A 17,549-nucleotide genomic window follows, 5' to 3' on the forward strand; every position below is an offset into this window, starting at 1 on the left:
AAATTTTTTAGAGTGTTCCCCCCCGTTTATTTGCAAGGGTAGCATTCCCGCAAGCGTGGAAATAATGAGGTGTGAGCTGATGATGACGCTGACACATCGATCGGAGAGTTAATTAACCATGTAACGTTCTTTTTATTCTCCAGTTTGTGATAATTAAAAAAAAATATATATATTTCTCACTGTAAAATATAACACAAAAAGTATTTACGTGTGATAAACTCCACTTTTTTGAACGTTAATTGGTGATTTATTTGGATTTAATTGAATCATGTCTTTCATTCAGATAGAAAGATTTATCAAAACTAAATAATATTGATTAAAAAAATTTAATTTGTTATCACTTGTAATAAAATTTTTTCAGCATCAAAATCAATTATCCAGCAGCACGAGAAAAATATTTATTCCTATGAAATAAAGTGTAGTAAAATTCTCCAATAAATTTTAGTATTATTACTAAATAAATTTGTTGTAGAGGTGTAGATAAAATATAGCTTCTGTATCACTCTATTTTATTTTATTGCTATCTATATCACTTTCGTAGCATTAAGTTGAGTGCCTGTCGCTAATAATCTTTGAAAAGAGCCCAGAAAATCCGTATTAGATTCGCTCGAAATTGAATGTCATGGACCGTCTGACGGGTGTCCTTTTTTTTTTTATTTTAATCTGAAAGATTACAACTTATATACCTCATCCTTTTTGTATTACTGTATTCTTTTAACTTTTTTTCTACCCATATATATATATATCAGCTTATTTCTTTACTTTCTTCAGAGATCCATTGACCAAGATATGGAAGTTCAAGAAATGCAATGAACTGTCCAAGAAGAAAATTACTTTAAACTGAGTGAGATATTTTTCAATCGTAATAGAGATTTTAATCGGCCTGACTATCAGTTGCAATAACATTTCGGTAGTGAAAAAATTTAATTTAATTCAGACATGGCATTATGTATTAAGAATTGAAGAAGTAATGTAAGTCGAAGAAAAAAGTGTTTATCACAGTAATCGAGAACCGATGAAGCTGAAGGATAAAGAAGGACATGTAGCTAGGTGAAATTAAATTGCCTAGATTCATCTTCTTATATTACGAAATAAAGAGTCTTGCGATTTCTTTGTTCTTTTTTTAAAGCACATTCTCCCTTTGTCTTTTGTCACTGTCTCGCTGTTGTCCCGTAAGATGCTTTCGAGAAACATCTTAGGAAATCTTGGTAAACAGCTAATACTTACCAGCAAGAGAGCAAATAACATACATCAGTCTATGTACTTTTTGGTAACAATTAAAACTTTATTTCATCAGCACAACAAATACCAGAAAAATAAATACGAGAAAGGACAGACAAAAGGGACACTTTTAAAAGAGATGAGTCAAGTTGGAGATGCTGCTGAGGACTTTTCAAACCGCAATAAAACAGTGCTATTATTTTTTTAGAACTCCAAAAGCTATTAATTTATCATTTGTACAAATTACTATTTTATTATTTTTACTTCTATCGCTTGAATTTAAGAGAATAAAGAAATAAATTTTTTAACAAATAAATTTTATTCGAACTTTCCAAGAATAAATATAATAATAAATTTATTTTTAAAATTATTCCGAGTCATCCACGTGCAATATTTATTGAGATTTTACATCTGCCACACCTTGTTACCCATGCACTCAAATCATTTCTAGCAATGTACGTGATTGAAGCTGATACAAAAAGAATGCATTCAATTTTATTTCTATTCTTTCTTGATAAAATAAATCGAATAACGAAAAGACAATGCCAAGAAGAAAAAAGTCTTCTTAATTTCCTTTTCTGTCTCAATATTTATATTAGAAAATGTATTGGTCGGAAATTGAAAACATACAAACGTATCTAGCGATCAGAAGTATTCCCATGAGAAAGTGCAACAGTTTGCAATGGATTTGCATAATCACCAAACGATCCTGTTGGCTATTTTCCAAACTCTGACCTAAAAGGACGACTAAATGTTTAGATTATCCAACTCACGTATTTTTTAAATCGATAAGTTGCTTATTTCCAGAATAATCTAGCATTGAATGCGGTTTAATTGAGGTTTTAAATTTTTCCAATGAATTGAATTCCTTTTTATCTGCATAAATAATCATAACAGGCATTGTGATGCCTCACTAGGTCGAGGATAATTAAATTTCCTCAGACACAAGAAGGCCAATGTCATTTATGTTATATTGAATTCCATCTTATGACCGTGTCTGTCTAGACATTGAGCACTTCTACTTGAAAGATAAATAAAATGTCATATTCTATTGTTGCCATATATTACATATATTTCCTCTGTACACACTTCGACTTATTATTTATTTCCACTACCTAAGAAATCTCCTTACTTTATTTTCATTTGTTCCATTTTTTCGCTTCATTGAATCTCTATTCTATCTCTGAGTAATGTCAACTATTTTTTGTTCGTTTTATTTCTTCACATTTCCGTTAGACTAGCATGTAGTGAGTTTCTCGCGTTGCTGTAATGAAAGTAAACTTATAGGAAGTGACTTGTAGGAGCACAGGTGGGTCGTAAAGTTTCCCCCTTTCCCTCCCTCACAACTTGTTCGTTCAATGTAAGAACACTTGGTGTGGCTTAGACCAAGTTTCTATTCATAAACAATTATTATCTCTATAATGAATGGTTCAATTATTATTTTTGAAAGATCATTCGATAGAATACTAGTGAGAAATTAATTTCAACGTGTTCTATTTCAATTTTGAACTGGAAGGAATTAATTACATATGATGAAATCAATTAAAATGAATATTAGAATATTAAAAAAGAAATGTCTTCGACAAAATAATTTATAAATAATGATAAAATTATTTCCAGCAATGAATCAGAGTTAATTAATTAAAACTATTCAACATGTTTCCTCTATACGTAATTATTGATATCCTGATATAAAAACTTTGCAATAAATTTTAATGAATTTCGAAAAAAGTGGAATAATTTTATTTTAGTTCAACATTTAATGAGTAAATATAATTTCCGTAATCATTTGAAATACTGTAATTGGTATTTAGATTAATTTTATTATGAGAAATTATTTCATCTAATTTATTACTCACAATTATGATTATAATCTTAAATGAAAAAAATTAACTTTATTTTTATTTTAATTGTTGTGCAAGTCGTTGGCTTAATTGAAGCAATGCCGAAGCTATTTTATATTTATTTATTCGTATCATTATCACAATATTGTTTTGTATAAAATATTATCAACATTTTCAATATTACACGAGTATTACACTTCGAAATTTCAGGTAAAATATATTGATAGTATCTGGTTTACGTGAAGTTTAATGTGAGTATCTAAATTACTGTGGAATTTAATGGAAGTTTACAGGAACCTTAGTTTATGCTTATGTGGAAAATTATATTTTCAAACACACGGTTAACTACGTAAAGTTTCAGTTACAAGAATGATTTAAAATATAAGATCGATTATTAATAAAACAGGGTTACAAAAAATGTCCACCTTTTAGATAAACACTTAAATTTTATTGGAATGTTCTGCTAATTATTATGATGTTGATACCAAAAGTTCTTTGATAAAATTTATTATTTATTATTTTGGTAGACTGATAATCTAGCAATTGACTAGGAGCAAATCAATTGAAATTAATATCAACCGAGTCAGAATATAAGGGGTTCTGGATCGGGTATCTTGCTCATCTCATGAGCCTGGGGCTTCTCGTAATGATGTTGTGGATTAATCATAATTGGAACAGTTAGAAATGTTTATCAATAGTAAAAAGTAGACTTTATCAAGCAAATAAAAACACTCCTTAATATTTTATTATCGTTTGAATGAATTATTTATGAACAATTAAAAGAAAAATTCTAAAAGGAAATGTATTAAATAAATTTACATTTAATTTAAACATTTTGATAAAAGTAAATTCACAGATTAGAGGATAAATTAGAGAGTTAAAATATTTTAAGATAAATCACGCTATTCGTGACAACAACAAATAATTTTACTAATTTTATTTTAATTTTAGATGTCAATAATTATATTTAAGAAATGTACTTGAGCACAGTATTGATTATATAAAAATAAAACGACTAATCAATTCATTAAAAATTAAATATATAACAATTATAGTTCGTATTAAAAATAACAGGAAATAAAGTTATATGATATTGATCATTTACACAAATATATCCTTGAAAGTTAGACGCCTCTTTCATGACGTTTTTTTTATTTAGTCTTTCCACATCAACTTTATCCTATATTCTCCATCGTTACATTGAAAATTAACATTTCAAAAAACTAAATTAATCTGCACGTGTCCGATATGTTATTATTATATACCGAGTACTAAAGCCAAATACACTAGTCATTGCCAACAGTATGATTATCTCCATCAAACGATATGTTTCTGGTTTTTTTTTTTACAAAGGTTATATCAATATTTTAGTTCCACATGACATTTTTCAAGCTTCGTATATTTAATTTACCCAAAACATGTCATAATTTGAAGAGAATTATTTTTTTTATTTACAATAAAATTTAAAATGATTATCATCAAAAGTATTATACAATTTTTTTATCCTAACAAAATCACTTCTGTGAATTAAAACTTTATATTAAAAAATTAAATATATTTTTTTTTATTATATATTTAAATATATCGATCTAATGTGAAGGTCAATTTGTCACTTTGTATTCATAACTACAATAATTACACATTTTAGAAAAAGGAAATTCATGTAAAAAATCACTCCTGCTTTTTGTTCAACAGAAATTATAATATTCACTGCAGTTTTTTTCAACCAAAAGTAAATTATGTAAACATTAATTATAAAAAGAGGCTTTGAATTAATTTATTAATTAATTGATTGAATGTTTAATAAAAAAGAAAAATCAATCAACAATGAATGAAATTAATTAAAAAATCTTGACAGAGATTATCTAGGAGCCAAGGTCATAATGCACATCAATGATTTCTCTTCATCTTCCTGATTTTTGATTGACGCCAGGACATATTAATCATATGAGGGTTAAGAACCTGTGACTCACCTTCAATCTTTTGTTGTCATTGAAGCCTCATCGTGTGCTCGATCCTTCGACTGATTGCTCATTGCTTTTTTTACGTCACTTCTCTATTTTTAAACCCTCGTCTATTCTTATCCTATTCATTGTACGAGTAATAAAAAATAGAATGAAAATAACGTACTTCACTCATTTTTTTTTCTTTCAAGTGAGCGTTTGCGTTTTTTTTTATCTCTTATAGTTTATATTCATCAAAAAATAAACTGCAGGGGTGGTAGCGTTATAAAAGCCCCCACAAATATGTCTGTCCGTTACACTCATGAATGATAAATTTAGTGACAATCGAACGATTTTATACATCCATTTATCGTGACTGTTTATTGTTTGCTGTAGTAATAAAAAAAAAATTAAAATATGACTAAGTCAATATTTATAAATAGTGAAAATTGATCTGGAAATTGTCAAAGGTTTGTTCATTTAATGTTTTTGACATTTTTAATAATATTTATTAGATATAGAAACCTTTTTGTGCTATTGAAATAATTTTAACTATACTGAACAAGAGTTTTTTTTTTACAACAATTATTCAGTAATTTTGTTATATTGAAAATTATGAGAAAAATAATTAATTCATTGATGAAAAAAAAAATTAAATTTTAAAAAGAACTTTCACAATTTATTTCAACAAAGCTGAAAAAAAATCACTAACACCAGAAAATTTACATAATAGTGAAATAAAAATAAATTGCTGCATATATCAATTTCTCGTTCCATTATAATTGTTTATTTTATCATTACAAAATTGTTGAAACAATTGTAACAAGGTTTATCTCTTGCGTGAATTTATTCGATCTACACATCGATATACCCTCACGTTTGTTTTATGTATATTAAATGGAATTGACTTAAGCATTACTTGCTCTAGGCAAAGGTGAAAAATGCTAGCAAATTCCAAATGGCAAAGTGCTTCTAGGTCACGTACATACAAAAATTCAAGTGTTGTAATCTATGGTATAGTGGTAGATACTGAAAAACGACAGAGCAGCACGGATTCAAAGAATACAAGCAATGTTTTCTACTTCATTTTTGTTATTTTTCTATTTTCCAACATCATGTTTCCAATATATGAAGTAAACAAAAAATATGCACAATAGCAAGCTGTCAGGATATTGTTGGTGTTTAGTTATGCTATTTTATACCGTTGAAATTCTGAAGAAAAGTAAAATACACTAGCAGTTGCAAATAGAAAGGAATGTAGATATAAAATCCAATGGAATGACTTTTCTGTCAGATTGTCTCCAGTATTTTAGAACAGATGAGAAATTATCGATCATGTATCGAAAGTAAGGGGGTAATGGAGTCATAAAAAAGCAAAACCACCCATCTATTATTCATCGAGCCTGATCCTATAAATTTTGTTTGAGAGACTCTGAAAGACTATCTTAAGTGTCCCAGAGGAATTTAAAGTGTGTCCTTGCAGACAAAAAAGAGATGAAAAGAGACGAGAGTTATTTGATGAAAAAAAAAGAATTCTCTGGTAATGATTTCATTAATCACAAATAGGTTTTGGTAAGTCCTATCGATAAAAGATCATAATCTTGCTGATATTATCTTTATCACTAGTTAGAATAATCCGTAGAAAATGATTGGAATAGTTTCAATTATCATGATAAACTTGAATAATCAATTGTTATGAATTATAAAGTCGACATTGTTAGAATTATTGAGACATAAATGGTTCATAAATAGGTGGAATATAAAAAACTATAACTGTCAGTTGTTCGTGATTAGATGAAATGAGTTAAGAGGACATTTATGACATTGCATAAGGCTTTGGAAGCTGGAAATGGTTCAAACCCACTTAAACTTAGGTCTTGAGCATGTGTCATATTATTTTTAGTAATATCTCAATTTTATGCATCTTTATTTTTATATTAGGTAAGTTTTACAATTAAATTCTGTTGAGAAACTAATAATAAAAGATTTACATAGTTTACCAGAGTCAGAATAAAATTGGAATATTCTTTTTCATTTTTCTTACTTCTTTCTTGATAGTGAAATTATTTAATAAAGTTTGTTTTTATTTATTTATAGGCAATAATGTTATTCTTTTTAAAAATGATTTAGAATTGATCATAAATTTATGAGAGTGTCACAAACTTTTTCTTATGAATCAATTATTTTTATTCCATGATTGAGATTGATGGGGAGAAAAGTGTTGCACATAAACAGAAAGTGGAGTTTAAGTCTTCTCTTAAGTAGTAGTCGTTATTAATAGTGATTTTATAGAGTTGGAAAAATATTAAATAATCTCTTGTCAATAAATAATATACTTGACAATATTTTTTAGCACAAAAAATGGTTACATTACTTCATGCATATTTTTTTGTGCAAATAAGTCTGGAAATTATTTTAAAACTTTTGATACGTTCAACATTATTTGATCAAAATTTTCAGAGAACTTAAGAAACTAAAGCTCTTTAAAGCACAAACGTGTTACCTCATAATATTTATGCAAAGTTTAGCTTTTTATCTAAATATTTCATTGTGTGTATTTTATCGAAAGGAGAATCAATGGATGTGATGAAAGGATCCAAAAAATTGGCAACTTCCAGTGAGGAACAAAGAGAAATAGCTCCATCGATGTGGTATGCCCCAGAGCAAAGTAAACGAATTCACACAAAGTCGATCTCTCCCAGGATAGACGACCAGCCAAACTCAAGTAGAATCGATGCTTCAGGCAACGTTTCGGTACACCAATGTAGCCATTCTAAGTATGTGAATGTTGAAGGACCAAATGCAACTTTTATTATTACCTTGAGAAGTTTCCTGAGAGACGTAACAATTTTTCTTATAACTTTTATATTTTTATTGCCACTATTTGATGGATTATTCTAGAAAGTTTAATTTTTTTCATTACAGAAACGTTCAAGTAATGATGATCATCAATTGAATAACAGCAGTGACAATAAATTAGATAGAAATGTAAAACTTTATTCATCATTGATTTTATTTCGTGATGTAGTATTATACAAATTGAATGCACTATTTCACTTCTTCACAGAATCATTTACGTGATGTGAATAATGGACTTCATTCGGAATTGCAATTTCATGATAACAGAAGAAACGAATTATCTGAAAGTGGAGGTAAATTTGTTTGTATTTTTATTTAGCTTAGATTAGTCTAAACCTGAAAAGCTGTTTAATGTGAAAGTAGCAGAGAAGGTAGGAAATAAGGTAAGAAGGAAAGTCAGAGTGGAACATACTAATGAGGGATCCTCCTTTCGTAGGTAGAAAAGAAAAGAGGGTGATGGATGAAGAGGTACAGCAGGAGGTCAACAAGAAAGTCACCAAGAAAGCTGAGAACAGCAAAGAAGTCTCTGTTTCTAGTTATGAAAACATGGCTTCTTTAAATTCTCAAGCTGTTTTGAGGCAGGATCTTGCTGGCAGTTTGAATAGAGATATTCCAAGTCATATAGAAGGTGTAGAAAATAATTACAATGATATTAACAATCATGTTTAAGTTAGTAACAAGATGAAATATGTTTTGAATGATATAGAAACATCGACAGTTGTTGCAGCTGTTGAAACTGAAGCTGGAAAAGCTAATTCAATTCCAAAAGATCTTTCATTGCTACATAAACTTGAAGAAGTTTTTATCAGAACTGGAGATTACATTGTGCTAGTGTTATTGAAGACTCTTAAAGAACGATTCCATCGATTAAAAGTGGCGAAGAAATTTTGGTTGAAAGTGAATGAAACATCCAACAGCAATGGTCAACCTCAAATGACAGTTAAAGAAATACTAGCTAATCATATAAAAGACAAGTTTGATAACGGTTTTAAAAATAAATTAGCAGAGTTATTGGGAGTTTTAGCTAATGAAATTTCCACTGGCTCAAGATAAATAATAATTAATCATTCTGAAAAGTTTTCAATTGAATCGTTAGCAGATTGATAATATTGATCAAGTAATTTATTCTTGCTTGTTAAGCAGTTTTAAGAAACTTGCAAACTCGAGTTTCATCAGATAATTATCACACATCACAGGGTTGGTTAAAGTAGACTGTGACGACACGGTGACCTGTAGACCTACAAGTTTTACCTTCGACCCTTTCAGTTTAATTGGACTCTCGCGAAAGACATGAGCACATACCACCAACACCAAGATACGAGAATTACCTTGGATAATGATGAGACTTTTCGACTCTCCACTCTTCCATTTTTTACCTTTTCTTTCGCTTTGTAAACTTCACAAATGAGTTTTTGCTTTCCATAAACTTTTTTTTTCTTCATAATCTCAGAAAAGAGAAGTCATAATTTTTCAAGTTAGATCAAGTGTTCTTGATGATCAAATCAAATCTACTTATTGATTCTAAATTCTTAGTTTCAAGTATTGAACTGATTAAACAGTTTTTTTCTGTGTTTGCTCTCATTTTAATTAATCACCCGATGAAAAAATAAAAGTTAGTATTTTTAACTTTTATCTGAGAACAAGTGTTATAAATCAAAACTTTCACATGCAGATAAGGTTTAATTACGAAAGAGTAGTAAGGAAATTAGTGTAATATTAATTCCAATTGTTACAAATAGTAGGATAAATTTATATAATATATTTTTGTGACTTGTTAAACATTTAAAAATATTAAAAAAAACTTTTACGTTTTATTGTTAAGTAATTATATTAGTTGATAATTTATCTAGACATTTACAAATAATTATTTATTGCTAAAAAAAAATCTATTATTTTCTCAGAAAAAAAAATTATCTTCAATTTAATTTAAGAAAGTCCATGTTATTTTATTTTTAACTTTTATTATAAATTTTAATTAAAGAATATATAAATAATATTGAACACAAAATTAGATTATTAATTAATTTTAAATTTATTAATTTCATTGGTAATTTGAAACAACAAATTTTGTTAAGCAAGTCCTCAATAATTAAAAGATCATCCATCAGAAATGAATACAATTATTTTCATTTAAATATTCATTGTAATAAGCTTAATACTGTGATAGAATAATAATATCAAATGATTAAATTTTTCTTTTTTAATATTTCAGTGAATAAAAAATTGTAATAATGTCATTCTATCAAAGTATCAAATATTAATAAAAGTTATGGCTAATTTGTTTTAAGAATTCTATTGAAATACTTTAAGAAGCTTAAGTACTTTATTAAATTAACAAAAAACAATTTCAAGTATTTTTAAAATAAATTATTTATAATTTACGTATTTTCTGTCAACCGATAAAGTTTACTGAAATGTATACATAATTCATAAACATTCTATTAATAATTAATGTAGGCTCCATATTAATTCAATGCCAGGTAAATAATTATTGAATTTAATTACTTCGTATTCTGAATAAATATTTGTTTTGTTTTTTTTAATTAATTCAGCTAAAAAATTATAATTATTATAACAATATTTATAAACACGCTGATATTAAAGGTAGTAATAAGGTAGCTAAAGGGTAGTAATGAAGTATTAATAACCATAAGGGTGTAATGTACTCTCAGAGGATAATTAGCACTTTAGGTACAAATTTGTAACTGACTACCATTGTCAACCGCATGTGACCTCATCACTAGTCTGTCAATGGACGATCAGGATGACACTGATAGACGATGGGAAGGCTACTGTGAATATGGAGTGAATTTGAATTGTCTTAATCTAAGTTGAATTAATGATAGTACAAATTATCCACTTATCTTCATGTCAATGAGAAGGTTAAATTCAAAAAATTCCATAATCAAGTGACCCTGATTTTATCAATAATTTGACAACTGTCTAAGGTTTTTATACATTTTTAAAAATCAAATAAAATTTTATCGAAAAGCCGTCAAAAGTTGCAGCTATCTTTGCAATAATTTTTATGACATGTCTTTTTAAAAGTTTCTGAGAGTTCGTAACTTTCATTGTGCACTTAAGAAAAGATTGTAACAAATGGCAAATCCAGATAATCAACTGGTCTGAATGATGTCAACGAAATAGCACAAGTTGTAAAATAAGGAGTAAGTTTACAATTAGAAGTTGTTTGAAATTGTTTATTACGACAATAATGTTGAGAATATTATGTTCTCATTTTCTATACTGTTTAAAGGGAAATCTTTTACTCTTCATATTCAAGTGGAACTTTATAAAGGAACATCGTGTTTTATTTATACTAATTAAAATTTTTTAATGCAGTTGACAAACTTTATATTATATTAAAAATGACTGTTTGTTCAGTAAATAAATCTGTTGTGATATATTGTCAAGTAAAAAATTATAAATAAAAATAAAATTTTTCAAAGGAAGGGTAGAGAAAAGAATTATTCGTTAGTTGATATTTAGTTAGACATAGATGGTTATTCTAATAAATAGTTAATAATATTTTGAGGCCAGCAGAATCGATAAAGTATAACTCAATCGACAAGTTCCTTTGTAATTAATATTAGAATCTATTAGATTTGGAATTTAATTGATTGGCGAGTTTTCGTCCAAAAGTGGATGAGAAAAAACTCATTTTCGAAACTAAAAGCGTTTCAATCTTCTGAATTATTATCTAAAAAATAGCTGCTGATTCCATTCAATACATATTTAAATAAAAAACCTTCTTTCATTTAAATTGTTATGAAAGGAAACAGTTGATTTAATAATTATTTTTATATTTGCAATGAAACTTAAATAGATTTTAGTATTTAATTGAGAAAATATTAGCACTTTACTTTCAAGCTTGAATAACAAGTAATTACTGAATGTCTAAAGTGACTTACCGGTACAGCAGTCTCTCTTGACGATCAGCTTCTCTGTAGATTTTGTAGTACATCGCAATCATAATAATTCCTGGGACCCAGAAACTTACGCTCGAACTGACGACAGCATAAAGTTTGTTGACTTGGAACATGCAAACGTCTGGATACTTCTTACGATACTCCAGATGTTCGGCAGTCGTATACCACCCAGCAAATATTGGTAGAAAGCTCATGATTGTTGGTGAACACCAGACGACACTTAACATGGTACCGAGTCGTAAGTTGGTCATGATCAGAGGATAATCCAGGGGTTGAACAATAGCATAATATCTGTCGACACTTATACAACATAAATGAAGGATGGACACTGTGCTAAAAAAGACATCAAGTGAGTTCCACACGTCGCACATGAAATAACCAAAAAGCCATCGTCCAGAGAGCTCAACACTTGCGTTGAAAGTCATGGCAAAAATAGCTACCAGCATATCAGCCAATGCCAGTGAGACAACAAAGTAATTGGTGATGATACGAAGCTTACGGTGTCTCATGACTGACACAATCACCAAGAGATTACCAAATAGAGCTGCGAGGATTATGAAACTCATAACGATGGCTTTGGTGATGAGCAGAATAACTTTCTCAAGGTCTTGCGAATCGTCTAGAGATGATGTCACATTATTTTGGCCTGTATCAATGAACATGTTTATTAAATCATCTCTCGTCTCTGTGGCATTGCCTCTTAGCAAGTCATTACGTGCCATATTGGTCGACGTCAACCCCAATTGATGTTACTTGAACGACCAGTCCTAGGACTTGTGCTCGCACGTTGACACACTAACACTCTATCTTGCGTTTTCATCCTCGTATGTTTCTTGTGATAAGTTGCATCTTCAAGATATGAGTTGATGCACTAGAGACTTCACCTCATATATTGGTGACAGTTTGCAGCTGCAGACAAATACATGGTGTCCTTCGGTGCACTGCGAACAGAAAACAATTGTGTTAAAATGATGTAGGTACACATTGTGTCATCTCGAGGGAAAAATGTCATGGTATATAACTTTCCAGGCGTCGTGGAATTGTCAGTGTACGATACATAAACTTGTGATCGATTTTATTACGATGTTACTTCTAAGGAGGTCGAGAGATGTGAAGAATAGTCAAGAAGATGGAGATAAAAAAAATAAATAAAAATCATGAAATATTACTTGAGTCTTCTGCACATGCTTCCTGCTACATATTAGAGCTTTTTTTATGAACGACTGTGAGCTGTAGAGAATAAAGCAAATAATTCTAAAACAAATAGCTTATAATAAAAAATCATTTATTAACTATTTTTTTATGTTTTTATATCCAACATCTTCAAGGTGGAAGAGTAGATTGTAAAAATGGGGTTTAAATTTTTGGAGAATTCTGATGATTGGAATTTCCTGGTAAAAGTATCATTATTAATTAAAACAAATAGTAGATGTAATAAATTGATTTGAGATTAAATTGATACGGAAATTAAAATTTTTTTAAAGTATATCAACGTTAAGAAAATAAGAAATGAAACTGATGCGATAAAATAGTGATATTTTTTTCAACTTATCACTTTTTTTTTCATTCAGTAAAGACATTTAGGGATGAATAGAAATTTTTTGGAGTGATTTAATGACTTTTATCGTAAGATAAGAATAATCATTATCAGCATTAAAAGTTCCCTGAGATGGCCTTCATTTTGATGTAAATGAAATATATATTTATTGAAAAAAAAATTAATGTTCCACTTATTGATTTTCTTCAAGGTAAAATAAGCTTACATAAATAGAACAATCCATCATTACGTATTTACAATCAGACAATCTCTGTATCCTTAGTAGGAACGTAGATTGGCCCATTTCTGACTCAATATTGAGTCAATATATTTAATGTTGGCTCTATGTTGAGCCAGATATGAACAGAAACAAATTGTCTCTATGCAAGAAAAATTTACAATTGATTTCTGATAAATTTAATATAATTTCCTAAACTTCATCTATTATTCAACTTTCAAAAATTTACGAAATTTATAATAACAAAAAAATGTATCTTGTTTTTCTTTAATTCAGCTAATTTTCAAACACATCGTTTACTATTGTTTTAGAATTCATCAATTGTCAACATCACAGGATAAAAAAATTTAGAAAAAAGAGTCTTTTTTAATAACTAAAAACAATTTCCTTGTATAACTTTGACTCTTGGAGATGACTGTAAAAAGTTGATTAATTCGTTCGTCCCCTAGATTACTAATAGAATAAAAGGACAAAAAAGAGAATAATACCAGAGGATTTTCAGCAAATTAAATATTCCAGTTAATCCTCAAATATAAAAGATTTTTTCAGTGAAGTTATAGAGAATGGTAGAAGAATTTTTCTTAAATTGAAAATTATGATTTTAACATCACTATTTCTCTAAATATAAAAAAACATAATATTATGGTAAATTTATTTAGTTTATTTTGTATTATATAAAATAAGAGGTAGTATTCATGTATGTTTTGCATTTAAATGAATTCAAGTAAATATTTAAAACTTTTGTCTAAAGTTAGTAATGCGATTTGTAAAGTTATGGTTAAAGTAGAAGCTTGTTAATGTTCCAGATACTTGGGATGTGTACGTGTTATCACTCTCTGCAAATAAAACAGAAAAAATCACTGTGAAACTGTGTATATTCACTGCTTTAAAAGCACGATTTCATTTGCTATGGACACGGATGAAAAGAAAATATGAATAGGAAATAGAATTTAACACGAAATTCATGTTAATATTGAATTAATTTCAATGAATACTGTTTTGTCTTTTCAACATTGACATTTGAGAGCATCTTCAGGTTTTATTGTTTTTTTAATATACTATTCATAGCTGGTACTGAAGTGAGATACAAAGTCGCTAGGAGTTTCTTAAAAATCTCAAGAAAATATTCCTTTTTACCTTAACTCTTTATTTAAACTCTAGAACTTGTTAACAAGTATTTTTATAGAGTAATATAATTTTGTACTTCAGCATTTTATATTTTTTCAACTGAACAAATATAGCAGGATACATTTTTCAAAATTGTTATTTGATTTATTATTAATATTAGCTGCGTAGGAAGTTATGAGATCAGATATGGAGGTGTATAATACTTCGTTCATAAACTAAAGCTTGTAACAGAAGCATAAATATTATCCTTTATTTAATCACTCAGGCTTTAGTGTAGTAAACATCAAAAGGGTAGGAATGTAATATTTTTTATTTATCAAACAATTTATAAATTCAAAGTTTATTCTGGTAAATAACACTAGAACTGTTTTTTTTAATAAAAGTCCTGGGAATTGACTTATTTTTCTTTCTGCCATAAAACACTTTTTAAATTTATGTCCATTCAGACCTTTCACTCAAAATCTAAAATTCAAAAATTCTGCTCTAGAAAAAGTGGAACCTTCTTCTTAAAACAATTGAACCGATGATATTTTGTTCGCAAGATTTGTTATTGTAATAGGAATGATCGATCGTCCTGGAGCAACTATTCCACGATGACCTTACTACAATTCGAATGAGTGAAAAATTTTTAATATATTCTTGTGTTGGTGTATAGAATAGATTTCTCGGTTATTCCGATTTGACTAGTCTACATTCGTGACAGCTTGCAAGTTGCACAATTCAATCTTTCATCTCTGGATCTACTTGTGCTGTTGATATTCAAATATCCCCCCAACAAAATGAAAGTCTCGTTCAACGTATCGTTCCTAGTTGGAAAGATCGTATGACAGACACGTGTGGTGTTATATCTACGTGTACCTCTCTCTAACTTATTATAGGAAATGCGTGGGAGATCAAAAGCTTATGCCACATTTCAATTTGTTCGATCAAGATTAAAACAAATAACATTTCTGTTAGCTTTAGAAATTAAAGGATCAGTTTATTTCTCTCGTTGAATTATTTATGCAGTAATAAGTAATTCTTAAACTTTTTCTTTTCAAGTGAATATTATACATTTTATTACATCCTTTTTTTTAACAATGCTGAAGTTAATCATAAATAATATTTTTTTTATTTATTATCATTTGTTTTTGCGAGAGAACAATCTTTTTAAAATATTTTAGATGATTGTAATTTTCTTCTGAATTTTATCCGATTTTGAATCCTTTGAACAGGATTGATCAATAACAAATGAATAAGTGACTTTTTATAAAAAGCTAGTCGTATTGAATTTTTTTATTCATTTTTAAAAATTTCCATTCGTTTAAAAAACAGTCCAATATTAACTGAAAAACATGTGTTCAAGGTTTAAGTCATATTTCATTATTTTTATTTACTCCTTTATTTTTTATTCCTTCACTTTTTTCATTATTATTGTAAATAACATTGAAATTTAGTTTTTGTAAAAATACATACAGTTTTATATCTTTATTTCATGCTATTTCATACTTAATCATTGCAGAAATATTTTATATTTTGAATTTTTTTTATTTTTAAACTTTAAAAACAACTTGAAATTATTTTTAAAACATCATTCAATCAGATGCCCGAGGGATATTCTTGAATTTGTTTTAAATTTTAGACGAATAAATAAAATGAAAAAAAAAAATTCTAGAAATAGTTTGAGGAGTTTTAATTTATTGGTAAATAAACCTTTCAACTACATCGAATTTACTTGGAAAAAATTTCTGATTACGAGTAAGAATTTTTCATTACAAAACTCTGTCCTACTTTTGTTCACTTGTATGGCGATTTTCAAAAATTTATGTTCCCAAAAATGATTTCTTATTGAGCATTATTTATTTTGAATTATCCTCTCCATTTTTCAAAAGACCCAGTTATTCACAAAAAACTTTAGTATCAAACAGGAAGCATGTGCACAAGATTTCAGCAATATTTCATCATTTTTATTTATTTTTTTAGTTTGTTTTTCTCAACAAAAAACCCAAAATTGTCAACGTCTAAAAAATTCACTAAAATAAACATTACAAGTATTCCATAATAATATATTAACCTTTTATTATGATTGCATGCTATTTTTAAAAATGAAAAAAAGCTTCTTAAGAACAAAATAAAAGTAATTTTTTTGTGTAATATGCGTGTATATTGGTATAATAACAATGAATGAATATAGAAGTAGAGTGTGCTATTGCCATTATATGCATTAAGTTATTATTGTAACAATTTCATTTTTACTGGATACAGACAGGAATAGGCAAACTGCACAGGAGAGTGCGAGAGAAGCGAAAAAAAAAAGGAGGATAAGGGTGAAAAACGAGGCGATAAAGCTTGTGGTATTGTTGGAAAATGACTGCAAACGCCAAGCAGTCTGCTAGATGACATCATGTGGAATATTTTATTGCACATGAATAGTTTACTCTGGTTATCTCAACAGATACAAAACAAAAAAAATCAAACAATCAACAATTTACTGAATAGATTTACTATACGGTTTCAGGTCATGGAATCAAAAAAGTTCAATTAATAAAATCCTATCAAGCGACAATGATATGCTAAGTCGATATTGATTTTTTTTAGATTCTCAAAGACTGACGTATTATATTTTTTATACAAGTCTGTATGTATATTGATTGAAATTTATTCATAAATTCTATTGAGTTCTAGTCTGTCTATATACAGAGACTAAGTTAGATGTGAGTACAGACTATGGAGTAAAAATGTTCAGCATCTCATATGGAGAACAGAAGAACGAGCTTGAACCTTTGGAATTACACATTTCCATTTTATTCAGCCTTGTTCTGTTCTTGGCATTGACATATGATAATATAGCTCTCAGCTGCTTGCTGAAGA

At 28.3% G+C, this 17,549-nt stretch overlaps 2 protein-coding genes across 3 annotated transcripts in view; one reads left to right on the top strand and one right to left on the bottom strand.

Moving 5' to 3' along the window:
* The window catches only part of LOC118074664 (octopamine receptor beta-1R-like), a 42,859-nt gene that overhangs the window by 15,760 nt on the left and 9,550 nt on the right, over positions 1–17,549 (bottom strand). For both annotated transcript variants that reach the window (XM_035096075.1, XM_035096074.1), the window contains exon 2: positions 11,779–12,737. In XM_035096075.1, coding sequence (XP_034951966.1) covers positions 11,779–12,518 — 740 coding nt within the window. In that variant the 5' untranslated portion in view covers positions 12,519–12,737. The remainder of the gene's footprint in view (positions 1–11,778; positions 12,738–17,549) is intronic.
* On the top strand, positions 6,884–9,593 carry LOC118074665 (uncharacterized). The gene is made up of 6 exons (XM_035096076.1): positions 6,884–6,949; positions 7,578–7,849; positions 7,934–7,996; positions 8,076–8,160; positions 8,304–8,495; positions 8,574–9,593. Exons 1-6 carry the CDS (start codon positions 6,892–6,894, stop codon positions 8,918–8,920), a joined length of 1,017 nt encoding a protein of 338 aa, XP_034951967.1. The 5' UTR covers positions 6,884–6,891; the 3' UTR covers positions 8,921–9,593.

This window comes from Chelonus insularis, unplaced genomic scaffold, assembly GCF_013357705.1.
Source record: "Chelonus insularis isolate UGA/USDA-ARS -01 unplaced genomic scaffold, ASM1335770v1 contig_139_pilon, whole genome shotgun sequence".
NCBI lineage: Eukaryota > Metazoa > Arthropoda > Insecta > Hymenoptera > Braconidae > Chelonus > Chelonus insularis.